Consider the following 15,342-nt stretch of genomic DNA (forward strand, 5'->3'; position numbering starts at 1 on the left):
TGGTGGGCGTTTGGAATGCGTTGCCAGCAGAGGTGGTAGAGGCAGGCACGGTAGATTCATTTAAGATACATCTGGATAGATGCATGTGTAGGTGGGGAACAGAGGGACACAGATGCTTAGGAATTGGGTGACAGGTTTAGACAGTACATTTGTATCGGCTCAGGCTGGGAGGGCCGAAGGGCCTGGTCCTGGGCTATAAATGTTCTTTGTTCTTTGTTTTTTCTTCCACCCTCGCTCCCTGAATTCCTGCCTTAAATCCCCATCCCTTTTCCTACCTATGTCGTTGGGGCTGCTCCCCCTCACCCTCAAGGATCCCGAAAACACGATCAGAGACATCACGAACCCTGTCACCTGGGAGGCAACACACTAACCGTGAGTCTCTCTCGTTCCCACAGAACCTTCTATCTGTCCCCCTAACTGTGGAGTCCCCAATGACTAATGCTCTGCTCCTCTTCCCCTTCCTTTCTGAGCAACAGGGACAGACTCTGTGCCAGAGCCCTGTGCCCCACTGGCTTACCCCTGGTAAGTCGTCCCCAACATTATCCAAAACAGCATACTTGTTGTTGAGGGGAACGGCAACAGGGGATCCCTGCACTGCCTGCCAGTTCGCTTTCTGTCCCCTGACTGTAACCCATCTCCCTTCGTGTACCTGAGGTGTAAGTACCTCCCTGTAACTCCTCTCAATAACCCCCTCTGCCTCCTGAATGATCTGTAGTTCATCCAGCTCCAGCTCCAGTTCTCCAACGCGGTTTTCGAGGAGCTGGAGTTGGTTGCACATTCCGCAGATGTAGTGGGCAGAGATATTAGTGGTGACCCTTAACCTCCCACATTCTGCAGGAGGAACATTCAACTGCCCTAACCTCCATTCCCACAGTTCTAAATTCCCAAAGGGACTGTGGAAAAATAAAGAATTAAAAAAAAAACTCGTTACCTTACCAATCCGGCGCACAGAACTCTTTTTTGTGGTGAGAGGAGGAGGATGGGTGGAGACACTACCTAAGTCGTGTTTCAGGTAATGCAACCACCCAAATATATTACTTCACCTACCCAGCAGTCCTGTGTCTGCTCCTGCTCAGCGTGCGCTCCGCCTATTCACAAGGTAAGTTTATGTAAGTTTAAAATGTACCTTCCCAGCAGGTCCCTAGTGCTCACTGTTGCTCCTCGCACTGCTGCTGCTCCTGGGCCATTCTACTCTGAAAACGCCCAATCTTGGAATCTAAGCAGTCTCGGGTCTGGATAGTACTTGGATGGGACACCACCTGGGAATACCAGGTTCGGTAGGCTGGGCAGCACCGACAGCCATACCTGGTACATAGGAAGATGGCTGTGGTTGTGGAGGGTCAGTCATCTCAGCTCCAGGACATCTCTGTAGGAGTCCCTCAAGGTAGTGCCCTCAGCCCAACCATCTTCAGCTGCTTCATCAATGACCTTCCCTCGGTCAGAAGTGCAGATGTTCACCGATGATTGTACAGTGATCAAAACCATTCGCGACTCCTCAGATACTGAAGCAGTCCATGTCCAAATGCAACAAGATCTGGATAATATCCAGGCTTGGGCCAACAAGAGGCAAGTAACATGCATGCCACACAAATGCCAGACAATGACCATTATCAATAAGAGACACTCTAATCACTATCGCTTGACATTCAATGGTCTGACCATCACGGAATCCCTCACTGTCAACATCCTTGGGGTTACCATTGTCCAGAAACTCAACTAGACTCACCACATAAACACAGTGGCTACAACAGCAGATCAGAGACTAGGAATACTGCAGTGAGTAACTCCCGAAAGCCTGTCCACCATCTACAGCGGCACAAGTCAGGAGTGGGATGGAATACTCCCCACTTGCCTGGATGGGGGCAGCTCCAACAACACCCAAGAAGCTTGATACCATCCAGGATAAAGCATCTTGCATAACTGCACCCACAAACATTCGCTCCTTCCACACCGACGCTTAGTAATTGCAGTGTGTACTATCTACAAGTTGCAATGCAGAAATTCACCAAGATCCTCAGACAGCACCTTCCAAACCCATGACCACTTCCACCTCGAAGGTTAAGGGCAACAGATACATGGAACACTACCCCCTGCAAGTTCCCCTCCAAGCCACTCACCATCCTGACTTGGAAATATATCGCCACTCTTTCATTGTATCTGGTTCTAAATCCTGGAATTCCCTCCCTAAGGGCATTGTGGATCAACCTACAGCACATGGACTGCAGTGGTTAAAGAAGGCAGCTCACCCCCACCTTCTCAAGGAGCAACTAGGGATGGGATGTCAAATCTGGCCAGCCAGTGACACCAACGGCCCAGAAATGAATAAAAAAATGTACAATCACGTTATATATTACACCTCCTGTATAATGTTAGTGAGCTAATTTTACTCAGTAATCTCTATGTGTCTAGCCTTACTGTTAAAATATTACCTTTTAATGGCAACAATCTTGTTCCTGCATCTTCCTTTGTAAACTTTCCCAAACGAACCTGCATGGTTTCAGAGAGATGCCAGATGGTCAGTCCGTGTTTTAGACTGAATTCACTGATCCGCCCCACTCGAATGAGAAACTGTTATATTGTTACCTGATCCAATAATTTCATGGAACTCGATGTCCGACAGCTGGAGGTGGAAATGGGAAGGAAGCTCAGCTCGCAGGAGCAGCACGTCCGCTTTCTCTGAACAACAGGCAGGGTGGAAAGAAAGAGACTTAGTGCTCACAGACGTGTCAAGAATTTGTTAACAATTTGTATTTATATAGCACCTGTAACATAATAAAAACATCCCAGGAATATCATTGAATACAATTTGACAGGAGATATGAGGACAGGTGACGATGAGGATGTTTGGTTGAAGAAGCTGTGGTTTTAGTGGAAGTAAGGGAAGGAGAGGTTTGGGGAGGGAATTCCAGAGCTTATAGCCCAGGGACCTAAAGGCATGACCACCAATAGTGGAGCAATGGAATCAGGAGATGGCCAAGAACCCAGAATTGGGTGAGCACAGATATCTAACTGGGTTTTAGGGCTCAGGGAGATTAGAGATAGGAAAAGGACCAATTCTTCCAAAATGTCTGAACTGGTATAACTCAAAGCAAAATACCATGTATGCTGGAAACAGTTCAGGAGAACAGCCATATTGGAACTGAAATATTAACTCTCTTTTACTCTCTGCAGAAGACCATGAAACCATCAGAATCTTCAGACCTGGGAGTAGGAGTAGGCCATTCAGCCAATTGAATCTGCTCTGCAATTCATCGCAATCATGACTGATCTATAATCCTCATCTCCACTTTCCTGCCTTTTCCCGATACCCTTGATTCCCCCTTTCTGATTGTAGATCTATCTGTCTCAACCTGGAATACCTGTACTGCCCAATGTGCTCAGTGCTGTATGTTCTAGGTCTGAGCTGGTGCTGGTTTCCAAGCTGGGCTAGGTAGCCGCATGAACCTGTGTGATTACTATATAGACATACTGTGTACACAATAGAGAGGGCAATTCATGCATCTTGCAGAAATGATACCCGGGAAAGCTCGATGAACAGATTCAGTATTTCTTTCCTGTTTAGTTCCTGCTTTTGACTTTCCCTTCTCTTGAAGGTGAAGTTACCTTTCTGACAGTCAATTTGAATTGTCCCTGTGTGAGACAATGTGTACAGTCATACTATTCAACAGCAAGGAGCATCACAGAGAGACTAGCTCACCTGATGGTGCGTTACAGCACGTGTCAATGGGTGATCAATAGAACTGGGAGTCCTGGTTGTAAATGCCTCTGTAATAACTCAGAGAACCCGACTGAAAAGGAACATCATTTATTGTTGAACATAAACATAGAGCCACTACACATGATGTACAGAGGCTTCTCCCAGCCCAGGACAGACAATGCTGCAGCGATGGATGCTGAGTCTGCTTTTTGTTTATATATAACCGATATTTCTAATCACCTGTTCGGAGATGTTATTACACATCTTTGGAGCAGGTAGGGGTGGAACCCGGGCGTCCTGGTCCAGTGATAGGGACACGAGCACTGCACCACGAGAGGGCTGGGCTCAGATGATGAGGCAGAAGGGCAGGCCATTGCCTCTTACCATGGGAACTCGGATTCAACAAGCTCCTCAGGAAGATTAACTAGTAATTCCCCACCGGCCTACTCGAGGTTATTACACTACCATCCCACCACCCTCACATGGAGAAGTTACCAAGTTTTACACCTTACTCCGACCCTGGCTTTGGCCTTGAGATCCTCCAGCTGAGTCAATGGCTGCTGTTTACTGACAATTGTCTCATTTATGTAGAAACAATTACTCTGCTAACAGTGTGCGTCATATTTCTGAATTAATCTTTCTCTTTGTAATTTTTTCTTTCATTCACAAGTAAGGATGGCAGATTTCCTTCCTTAAAGGATATTAGTGAACGTGATGAGTTTCTCTCCTAACAATTAAAATCATTAAACTCCTAATTCCAGATTTTTATTGAATTTGAATTCCATCAGTTACCAGGACAGGATTCTCACCTGGGTCCCAGGAACATGACCTGGGGTTGCCGGGTTAATAACCTAGTGATGAAATTACAAGGCTATCATCTCCCCTTGTAATATAAGGGGGGGTAGGTATAGGACAGATGTTAGGGGTAGGTTCTTTACTCAGCGAGTCGTGAGTTCATGGAATGCCCTGCCAGTAGCAGTAGTGGACTCTCGGGCATTGGATAGGCATATGGAGGATAGTGGGCTAGTGTAGGTTAGATGGGCTTGGATCGGCGCAACATCGAGGGCCGAAGGGCCTGTACTGCGCTGTACTCTTCTATGTTTTATGTTCTATGTTCTATGGATAGTGAAGCTGATGGACACAAGTTGCTTTGACATGAGATCCTGCCAGTAAACTTTTACATTTTAGTGATGAGATCTCACTCCAACGTGCACCTTCTCACCTTTGGTCATGTTTTTGATCTTCCCAAGTGGTGATGGAACAGACACATAGGCACCATCTGAAGAGAAAGAAGGGTAGTTTAAAATTAATATAACTTCCAAAGCTACTGCCTGCACAATTATGGTGAGGGATGACCTAAAAAGTTAAAGAAAAAAATCTAGCGGTTATACAGCACCTTACTAAACTTCATAGACCCAGACATCATGAATAGAGCTAATTCAGCCCATCCTGCTTATAACCAGCCTTTTGAATTAGTCTCAGTGAACCTGCCCTTTCATCATAGCCCTGTCAATGTTTTCCCTTCAATTCCCTTTTGTAAGTTATTTCTGATTCAGCATCCACCACCCCTTTCAGGCATTGCATTCCAGGTTACGACATCCAGTCACAAACATTCTCTGCTTCCTCTGCCTTTCTCCTTTGTAGATCTATGTTGGTGTTCAACAATAAATGATGTTCCTTTCCAGTCAGGCTCTCTGAGTTATTACAGAAGCAACCAGGATTCCCAGTCCTATTGGTCACCCATTGACACTTGCTTTAACATACCATTAGGTGAATTGGTCTCTCTTTGATGCACGTTGCTGTTGAATAGTATGACTTGCAGGTTGTAGGGAGACTTGGATAAACTGCAGAATGTGGCTGAAAGGTGGCAAATGGAGTTCAATGCAGATAAATGTGAGGTGATTCACTTTGGGAAGAATAACAGGAAGGCAGAACACTGGCTTAATGGAAAGATTCATGATAGTCTGGATGTGCAGAGGGATCCTGGAGTCCATGTACATAAATCCCTGAAAGTTGCCACCCAGATGGATAGTGCTGTTAAGAAGGCACACGGTGTGTTAGGTTTCATTGGTGGGTGGATTGAGTTCCGGAGCTGTGATGTCATGCTGCAACTATACAAAATGTTGGTGCAGCCACAATTGGAATATTGTGTACAGTTCTGGTCCCCATATTTCGGGAAGGATGTGGAAGCATTGGAAAAGATGTAGGGGAGATTTACCAGGATGTTGCCTGGTCTGGAGGGAAGGTCTTATGAGGAAAGGCTGAGAGACTTGCGTCTGTTCTCATTGGAAAGAAGAAGGCTAAGGGGGGATTTGATAGAGACATGCAAGATGATCAGAGGATTAGATAGGGTAGACAGTGAATGTCTTTTTCCTAGGATGATGACGTCAGCTTGTATGAGGAGGTAAAACTACAAATTGAGGGGTGATAGATTTAAGACAGATGTCAGAGGCAGGTTCTTTACTCAGAGAGTGGTCAGGGTGTGGAATGCCCTACCTGCTAATGTAGCTAACTCAGCCACATTAGGGGGATTTAAACAATACTTAGATAAGCACATGGATGATTTTGGGATAGTGTAGGGGATGAGCTGAGAATAGTTCAGAGGTCGGTGCAACATTGAGGGCCGAAGGGCCTGTTCTGCGCTGTATTGTTCCATGTTCTTTGATAGCACAGCGGCTCAGTGGTTAGCACCGCTGCCTCAGAGAACCAGGGAGAAAGTGAGGACTGCAGATACTGGAGATCAGAGTCAAAAGGTGTGGCGCTGGAAAAGCACAGCAGGTCAGGCAGCATCCGAGGAGCAGGAGACACAACGTTTCGGGCATAAGCCCTTCATCAGGATTGTTGGGGTAGGGGCAGCCAAGGGAGCTGCAAGATAAATGGGAGGGGGTGGGATTTGGGGGGCAGAGAGCTGGGAATGTGAAAGGGAGATGGAGATGGGGAGAAGGTGATAGGTTGGAGAGGAGGGTGGAGCAGATAGATGGGTAGGAAGATGGACAGGTAGGACAGTTCAAGAGGGCGGTGCCGAGTTGGAAGGTTGGATCTGGGATAATGTGGGGGGAGGGGAGATGGGGAAACTGGTGAAATCCACATTGATGCTGTGTGGTTGGAGAGTCCCAAGATGGAAGATGAGGTGTTCTTCCTCCAGGCGTTGGATGACTAGGATTTACTCCAGATCCAACCCTCCAACTCAGCACCACCCTCTTGAACTATCCTAACTGTCCATCTTCCTTCCTATCTATCTGCTCCACCCTCCAATCAATCTGTCACCAACACCCCCATTTGCATCCACCTGTCACCTTCCCAACTCCCTTCCCCCTGCCCCACCCTCACCCTCCTACTTATCTCTCACCCCTTCCCCCTGCCCCACCCTCACCCCAACCACATTCCTAATGAACAGCTCATGCTTGAAACATTGACTCTCCTGCTCCTTGGATGCTGCCTGACCGGCTATGCTTTTCCAGCACCACACTTGACTCTTAGCACCAGGGACCTGAGTTCAATTCTGTCAAGTGACTGTCTGTGTGGAACTTTCACATTCTCCCCGTGTCTGCGTGGGTTTCCTCTGGGTGCTCCGGTTTCCTCCCACAGTCCAAAGATGTGCAGGTTAGGGTGGATTGGCCATGAGAAGCAGAGGGATAGGGTGGATCTGGGCAGAATAGTCTTCAGAGGGTCAGAGTAGAGTCAGTGGGCCGAATGGCCTGCGTCCACACTGTAGGGATTCTGTGAATTGTCTTTGAATGATCATTTCCAGCAACAAAGTAACATATCCAGTGAAGGAGTGTTGGAGGAATGCTCACTGTTGAAAAGTGGCACCAATTTCTCCACAGCTGACTCTCACAAATATCAAAGAAATCAATGATCAGGTGTTTATTGTATATTGATATTGCAACATTGAATATTTTCAAGAAGAAGTAGATATAATTCTCAGGTCTAAAGGGATCAAAGGGTATGGGGAGAGAGCAGAAACAAGGGACCAGCCATGACCAGACCGAATGGTGCAGCAGGCTCGAAGGGCCGAATGTAAACGACTATGATTAGGTGAGATTAGATTCCCTACAGTGCGGAAACAGACCCTTCAGCCCAACAAGTCCACACCGACCCTCCGAAGAGTAACCCACCCAGACCCATTTCCCCCTGACTAATGCACTTAGACTATAGGCAATTTAGCATGGCCAATTCACCTAACCTGCACATCTTGGGAGTGTGGGAGGAAACTGGAGCACCCCCACGCAGACTCGGGGAGAATGTGCAAACTCTACACAGACAGTCGCCCGAGGCTGGAATCAAACCTGGGACCCTGGTGCTGTGAGGCAGCAGTGCTAACCACTGAGCCACAGTGCCGCCCAAATTTAAATTTCACTCTGCGCCTTGCCAGGACTTGAACCCAGGACTCCTAGAACATTATTTGGGTCTCTAGATTAAGAATCGTGTGATGATGCCACTAAGCAATTGCCTCCCCGATCTGGAGTTAATATTGAGTTCAACACCTTCAGATTGTGAACCCACTCCCACTGCTTCCCTTTCTTTGAGCTTTACTTATTACATTCTCTGTCACCATGTCCTCTCTCCCCTTCCCCCACCCCAATGGGTCTGTCTGTCCTTTCCAGTCTGACAGTTAGACACACCATTGTTCTGCTGTCTAGATCAGAGTGGTGCTGGAAAAGCACAGTAGGTCAGGCAGCATCCGAGGAGCAGGAAAGTCGACGTTTCAGGCAAAAGCCGTTCATATTCTCACATTCCCATCACTTAACCAGCCTCCTGCCTGTCCGTCCTGATGCTGCCTGGCCTGCTGTGTTCTCCCAGCCTCCTGCCTGTCCGTCCTGATGCTGCCTGGCTTGCTGTGTTCCCTCAGCCTCCTGCTTACCTACCCTCCACACTTCACATCAGCTCTGACAAAAAGTCATTGAAACTTGAAACATTATCTTGCTCACTCTCGACAGATGCTGCTTGACCCACTATGATCTCCTACATTTTCTGTTTTCAGAGCAATTTCAAATGACAGTGTAAATGTTTGTGTGGCTCTTATTTGACATTGACTCAATACAATTAATTCAGAGGTGAAATGAAATTATCTCAAATTCTCCGTTATTGCAAAACAGGGTGTGGAAGCTTCAATTAGCAACGGTGAACAACTTGAAGTTCACAGAATCCCTACAGTGTAGAAACAGGCCCTTCAGCCCAACAGGCCCACACCGACCCTCCAAAGAGTAACCCACTCAGTCCCATTGCCCTACATTTACCCCTGAATAATGCACCTAACCTATACATCACTGAACACTATGGGCAATGTAGCATGGCCAATCCACCTAACCTGCACATCTTTGGACTGTGGGAGGAAACAGGAGCAGACACAGGGAGAATGTACAAACTCCACACAGTCACCCAAGGTGGGAATCGAACCCCGGTCCCTCACACTATGAGGCAGCAGTGCTAACCACTGAGCCACCATGCTGTTCCCAGCAGCAGCAATAAGATCTCAATTTCATGCACTTACCTCCACCCGGCTGGGAGTATTCATTGCAAGGTGATTCATCCTGAGGTCTTTTATAATGTTTCAGCAACGTCACAATGGCATCATGACCTGGAATAAGGTCAGCAACAGCAGTGACTGGGAATATTTGTGTTTCACTATGTTCTCTGTACAGGTATGCATTTTCACACTACAAGAACAACAAACGCTAATATTTCTACCTCATTCAAAATATCCCAAAGCTTTACACTAATGAAGCATTCTGGAAATGTACTCACTGCCTCAGGAGTAACTCAGCGGTGCAACACTCTCTCAGTACGGATTCCCGGTATAGAGGGATTGCCTTATGAGCAACGGGTAAACAGGGTAGGACGCTACTTCCTGGAATTTGGAAGAACGAGTGGTGATCTCATTGAAACTTATCAGGTTCTGAAGGAGCTTGATGGGGTCAATACTGAGAGGCTGTTTCCCCTCATGGGAGGGTCTATAACCAGAGGGCACAGGCTCAAACTAAAGGGGCACCGATTTCAGATGGAGATGAGATGGAATTTCTTTTCTCAGTGCGAGTCTTTGGGACTCCTTGTCACAGAGAGCTCAGGGGGCAGAGGCCTTGTATATATTTAAGACTGAGATAGAGAAACTTTTGACCTATCTTGACCCCCTTTAGGTGTCACGGTGGCTCAGTGGTTAGCACTGCTGCCACACAGTGGCAAGGACCCGGGTTCAATTCCAGCCTCGGGTGACTGTCTGTGTGGAGTTTGCACGTTCTCCCCGTATCTGCATGGGGTTGCTCCGGTTTCCTCCCACTATCCAAAGATATGCAGTTTAGGGTGAATTAGCCATGGTAAATTGCCCAAGGTGTTCAGGGATATGGAGGTTAGGTGCATTATTCAGAGTAATAAGGTTGGGGAATGCGTCTGGTTGGGATATCCTTCGTCGGGTTGATGTAGATTTATTGGGCCAAAGGGCCAATGATGTTTCAGCACTGTAGGGCCTGTTTTCACACTGTAGGGCCTGTTTTCACACTGTAGGGCCTGTTTTCACACTGTAGGGAGCCTATGATCCTATCGGGGAATTGAGGTTTACGAGGAAAGGACAGGAAAGTGGAGATGAGAAATTTCAGGTCATCCATGATCCTATTGAATGGTGGAACAGGCTTGAGGGGCTAAATAGCCTCATCCTGTTCCTCTTAGCAATGGCCTTACTGACCCTCTGACAGTGCGGCACTCCCTCAGTGATGCCTTGGGACTGTCAGCATGGATTTGATGTTCAAGTCTCTGGACCTGGTATTGGACGGAATAACTCTCTGACTGGGGGATGGGAGAGAGCTACAGTGTGACTCTTACCTTCCCAGTGACTCTCATACCTTTCTCATAGGCCCACATCAGGCAGGTCTGTTCATCCTTCTCCCCACTGGAACGGCTGGGGTCTGAGGCCACCAGGTTCATGTCAGCTCCACTGTCCAATAGGAATTGGACCAGTCGGATGTGGCCATGGTAACAGGCACTGTGTAGACCTGTAATAAAAAGCACGTTCAGTCTCACAGAGCAACATTGTCGGGTACATTTTGAGAAGCTCCTCAAACCCATCAGTGACTCTTAGAAACCAATACTCCTTCAGTTCCACTCTGCCTACCCTCCACTGAGCTGCAAATATCCCTGCCCGGAATCTCCCCATTCCTCTAGGAAGCTGCTATTGAATCTTGTTTGCAGCTTCCTGTTGGGAAGTGCATTCCAGAGCACAACATACCAACGGACAGAGCACATCCAACATACAAATTAGGAACTGCGGGAGATCATTCACTCAGATCACAACAGATCAGTTTATCTTCCAAATGCCACATTCTCATCTCTTTGGTAACCTTTGATGTCTCTTTCCTAACAAGAAGCTATCTACCTTCATCTTAAAAATGCTCAGTGACCTTCCTCGTCTTCCTCTCTGCCCATAATATTCCTGTTTTTAAGTGTGTCTATTTCTTGCTGTAAGTGCATGTAGCAAGGAGTTTCATAAAGGGGTTGGATTTTTAACTAGTGGAGTTGTACTTGGACAGTTGAGAACTGTTTAAGACAAGGAACAAGGGACAGTACAGCACAGGAACAGGCCATGTGCTGACACATAACACCTTTCCAAACTAAAACCTTTTGCCTCTATGCGGTCTGTATCCCTGTATTAGAATCTATTTATTCGCAATGAATAATAATTGCTATTACGTACAGCAACCTGGCCTGTGCGTTCTATCATCCTTGGCTCTGAAAGACAGGGAAATCAGGGAATTTTGTGAACTTTTTAAAAATTCTTTAACCTTTGTGATGACTTTTGGAATAATGGGGTTTGATTTCCAATGAAGACAGTCAGTTTTAAATCTGGGGTAGGCCTTTTGTTAAGCAACGATATTAAGGGATATGGGCCAAAGGCAGGTTATTGTGATTAGGTCACAGATCAGCCATGATCTCACTGACTGGTGGAATAGGTTCTAAGGCTTCCTCCTGTTCCTCTGTACCTCAGTGAAGCTTGACACTTCATCACAACTTCCTACACTTTTTAGCAAAGAGCCTCTTCGCCCCTTCCACAACATCTCATTTCTTACCAGTGTGTCCATCCCTTCCCTGATGATTTATGCTCATGGCATTCTGGCTGATTAGAAACTTGACCAGCTCAAGGTCCTTTCCGTAAGTGCAGGAGCTGCAATCAAGGTGGGTAATGAATAAGTGTCAGGCTGTTCTTACACAGGAGAACAGAACAATGAATGAGAAGGCACTCGCGAAGTGAGAGATTCTACCTGTGGAAAGAGGTTTCACTGAAGATATTTTCCTTGGTTAAGCTTTCAGTTCCTGAAAGTCGGATGAGTTCACTGGCCACATCCAGCTTACCGTTGTAGCAAGCCCTGAGGAAAACAAAGAGAAACAGGACCAATCCATTTCCAGCAAGGGAAGGCCATCATCTCCAGCCTCTGGCATAGTTTGGAAGAATTCCATCATATTTACAACGCAGTCACAATCGATCGGCCGAAAAACCCATCTGGCTCATTAATGTTCTTTGGGAAGGGAATCTTCAATGTGACTCCAGACCCAAAGTAATGAATCCCAGAATAACGGAATGGTTCCAATATAGAAGGAGGCCATTTGGCCCGCTCTATGTGCACCCAGGTACTAGCTCTCCAAAACAGCATTCCACTTAGTGCCATCCTCCTGGCTTCTCCTTGTAACTCCACCCATTTGTTCTGTTCAAATAACCATCCAATTCCCTTCTCCACTACAATCCCATGCAGCACATTCCAGACTTTAACCAGGAAAATGTTTACACTTCTGCTGAGTACTTTAAATTTTTGCCCTCGCTCTGTCACTAGTGGGAACATTTTCCCCCAATTTACTCTGGTCAGACCTCCTATCATTTTAACAATTTCCATCAAATCTGCCTTTTCTTTTCCAAAGAAAACAGTCCCAATTTCCCCAAACTCTCGTGTAACTGTAATTCTCTTGAATGTGTTCACATCCTTCCAAAGGGGAGGTGCCCAGAATTAGATATAATACTTTGAATGAGGTCAAATTAGTTCAAGTTTCCTAGTCTATGAGCCTGTTAGGAAATCCAAGCAAAGTCTGGGTTTTATTAACCACACTCTCCCTACTGTGCTCCCACCTTTAATGACTTGTGCACATATACACCCAGGTTCCACTCCCCCTCTACACCCTCTTAGTATCTTATATTTCATATTGTCCCTCCACGTTCTACTGTCCAAAATGCATCACCTCTGTAGGGAACCCTCATCTGACACTGTCTCCCCACACCACCAACTTTTGAAGTTCTACGTTGTCCTCTTCACAGTTTATAAAGCTTCCAAAGTTTTGAACCATCCACCAATTCTCTAATTGTGCCCAGCACACCCAGCCCTGGTCATTAACATATATGTTGAGCAAAGCAATGCTCCCAACACTGACCCTTGGGCAACTCCACTACAACCATTCGCCAGACTGAAAGACATCCGTTATCATTTGCCTCTGTTTCCTGTCCCTCAGCCAATTCCAGATCCATGCTGCCACTGCCCATTTTATTCTATCAGCTCTAACTTGGTGCATGAGTCTGTTACATGAGGCAGTATCGAATGTGTTCGGGAAGTCCAATGACAGCAATGTCCTCATCAACCCTGTCCTGTACCTCATCGAAAACCTCGAGCAAATTAGTTAAACATCAATTTCCATTAATAAATGCATATAGGCTCTCCATAATTAACCCTGTTTTATCTGTGTGACTGTTACGTTTTTTCTAAATGTTTTCGAACCACCAAACCACTGTCTGGTTGATTGTTGCAATGTGATTGACACCCAAATGCCTTCTGAAACAGCCGAGCAAAGCGTCCCGTCCAACAACTATTAGGGATGGCCAACAGTGCCCACATCACATTGAAGAATTTTCTTTTTTTAAAAAGCCAGCTATGAGCCACAGAGGCCTCACATACATCACCTCCCCCTATCAGCAGACCCTTCGATTCCTTTCCCCCATGTGTGTTTATCCAGCTTCCCCCTCAATGTTCTCCCACACCCCATCCCTGTGAGAACGAGTCCCACATTCCCCTCCTTCCTGTGGGAAACAGTACCTCCTGAATTCCTGTTTGGATGTATAAGGAATTTTCTCATCGCTGTGGCTCCTAAGTCATGGCTGATCCATATTTTATCTTCCTCCGTCTGCTTTGCTTTGACCTGATTTGATCCAGGTGACCCCAGCACCGCAGCTTTCTGGGGGAGAGTTCCAGATTTCCACTGCCCTTTGTGTGAGGCCGGGCTCCCTGAAGCCTTGATCCTAAACTTAACCTCATGTTTTGAACTCCGAGTAGTTCCTCTTCATCAGGCCATCACCTCCTTTCACCATCTGAACCAGGTTTAATAAAACACCGCCACACACAGGAGGTGCAAGCTGGCTCCATCCAACCTGGCCTCGTCATTTAACCCTTTCCTCCCCGGGATCATTCTGGTGAATCTGCTGTGCCCCCTCCAGGGTCAGTCTCCCCTTCCTGAGGAGCGGGGCCCAGAACTGAACCTGGTTCCTGCTGATTGGCCATGACCTGGGTTTGAGAGTAAGTGGACTATCGCTTCCTCCATTTTGTGTGATCACCCTTTCAGCTGACACACCAACATCCTACCAGCGTTGTACTTTGTACCTGTCTATTAGTCTTTGTGATGATCAAGGTAACAATGAAGAGAATGAATCAGCCAACTTACAGATGGAGAGGTGTGTCACCATAGATATTCACGGCATGAGGATGTACATCAAAGTTCCCTTGGAGCAGGTACCTGACGATTTCACAGTGCCCAAAGCGGCAACTAAAATGGAGGGGTGAATGATCCTCATTGTCCTGAGCGTTCACTGAGATCATCAGATAACAAGAAATAACCACTGGTTACTAATGTTGGGTACATGATCAGCAATCACCATTGGTTAGTAATGTTGTAGATATAATTCAAGAGAAGTGTTATTCAGTAATGTTATGGATGTAACTAGAATAATTTAGTTAGTAATATCAATGACATAACCAGACATAACCATAGATATATAACTAAAGATTCTGGATTAGTGGTGCTGGAAGAGCACAGCAGTTCAGGCAGCATCCGAGGAGCAACAAAATTGATGTTTCGGGCAAAAGCCCTTCATCAGGAATAAAGGCAGAGAGCCTGAAGCGTGGAGAGATAAGCTAGAGGAGGGTGGGGTTGGGGAGAAAGTAGCATATAGTACAGTGGGTGAGTGGGGGAGGGGATGAAGGTGATAGGTCAAGAGGAGGGTGGATTGGATAGGTGGAAAAGGAGATAGGCAGGTAGGACAAGTCATGGGGACAGTGCTGAGCAGGACGTTTGGAACTAGGGTGAGGTGGGGGAAGGGGAAATGAGGAAACTGTTGAAGTCCACATTGATGCCCTGGGGTTGAAGTGTTCCGAGGTGGAAGATGAGGCGTTCTTCCTTCAGGCTCTGGTGGTGAGAGAGCGGTGGTGAAGGAGGCCCAGGACCTCCATGTCCTCGGCAGAGCGGGAGGGGGAGTTGAAATGTTGGGCCACAGGGTGGTGTGGTTGATTGGTGCAGGTGTCCCGGAGATGTTCCCTCAAGCGCTCTGCTAGGAGGCGTCCAGTCTCCCCAATGTAGAGGAGACCGCATCGGGAGCAACGGATACAATAAATGATATTAGTGGATGT

General features: G+C 46.8%; 1 protein-coding gene across 1 annotated transcript in view; it reads right to left on the reverse strand.

Moving 5' to 3' along the window:
- The window catches only part of LOC122554093 (serine/threonine-protein kinase TNNI3K), a 79,314-nt gene that overhangs the window by 13,435 nt on the left and 50,537 nt on the right, over positions 1–15,342 (reverse strand). The window contains exons 8-15 of the mRNA XM_043698548.1: positions 14,381–14,525; positions 11,947–12,051; positions 11,755–11,849; positions 10,534–10,683; positions 9,192–9,278; positions 4,920–4,976; positions 2,584–2,676; positions 2,430–2,487 (exon numbers count right to left, since the gene is read on the reverse strand). Of these exons, the coding sequence (XP_043554483.1) occupies positions 2,430–2,487; positions 2,584–2,676; positions 4,920–4,976; positions 9,192–9,278; positions 10,534–10,683; positions 11,755–11,849; positions 11,947–12,051; positions 14,381–14,525 (790 nt within the window). The remainder of the gene's footprint in view (positions 1–2,429; positions 2,488–2,583; positions 2,677–4,919; positions 4,977–9,191; positions 9,279–10,533; positions 10,684–11,754; positions 11,850–11,946; positions 12,052–14,380; positions 14,526–15,342) is intronic.

The sequence above is a fragment of the Chiloscyllium plagiosum genome, chromosome 11 (assembly GCF_004010195.1).
Source record: "Chiloscyllium plagiosum isolate BGI_BamShark_2017 chromosome 11, ASM401019v2, whole genome shotgun sequence".
Classification (NCBI taxonomy): Eukaryota; Metazoa; Chordata; class Chondrichthyes; order Orectolobiformes; family Hemiscylliidae; genus Chiloscyllium; species Chiloscyllium plagiosum.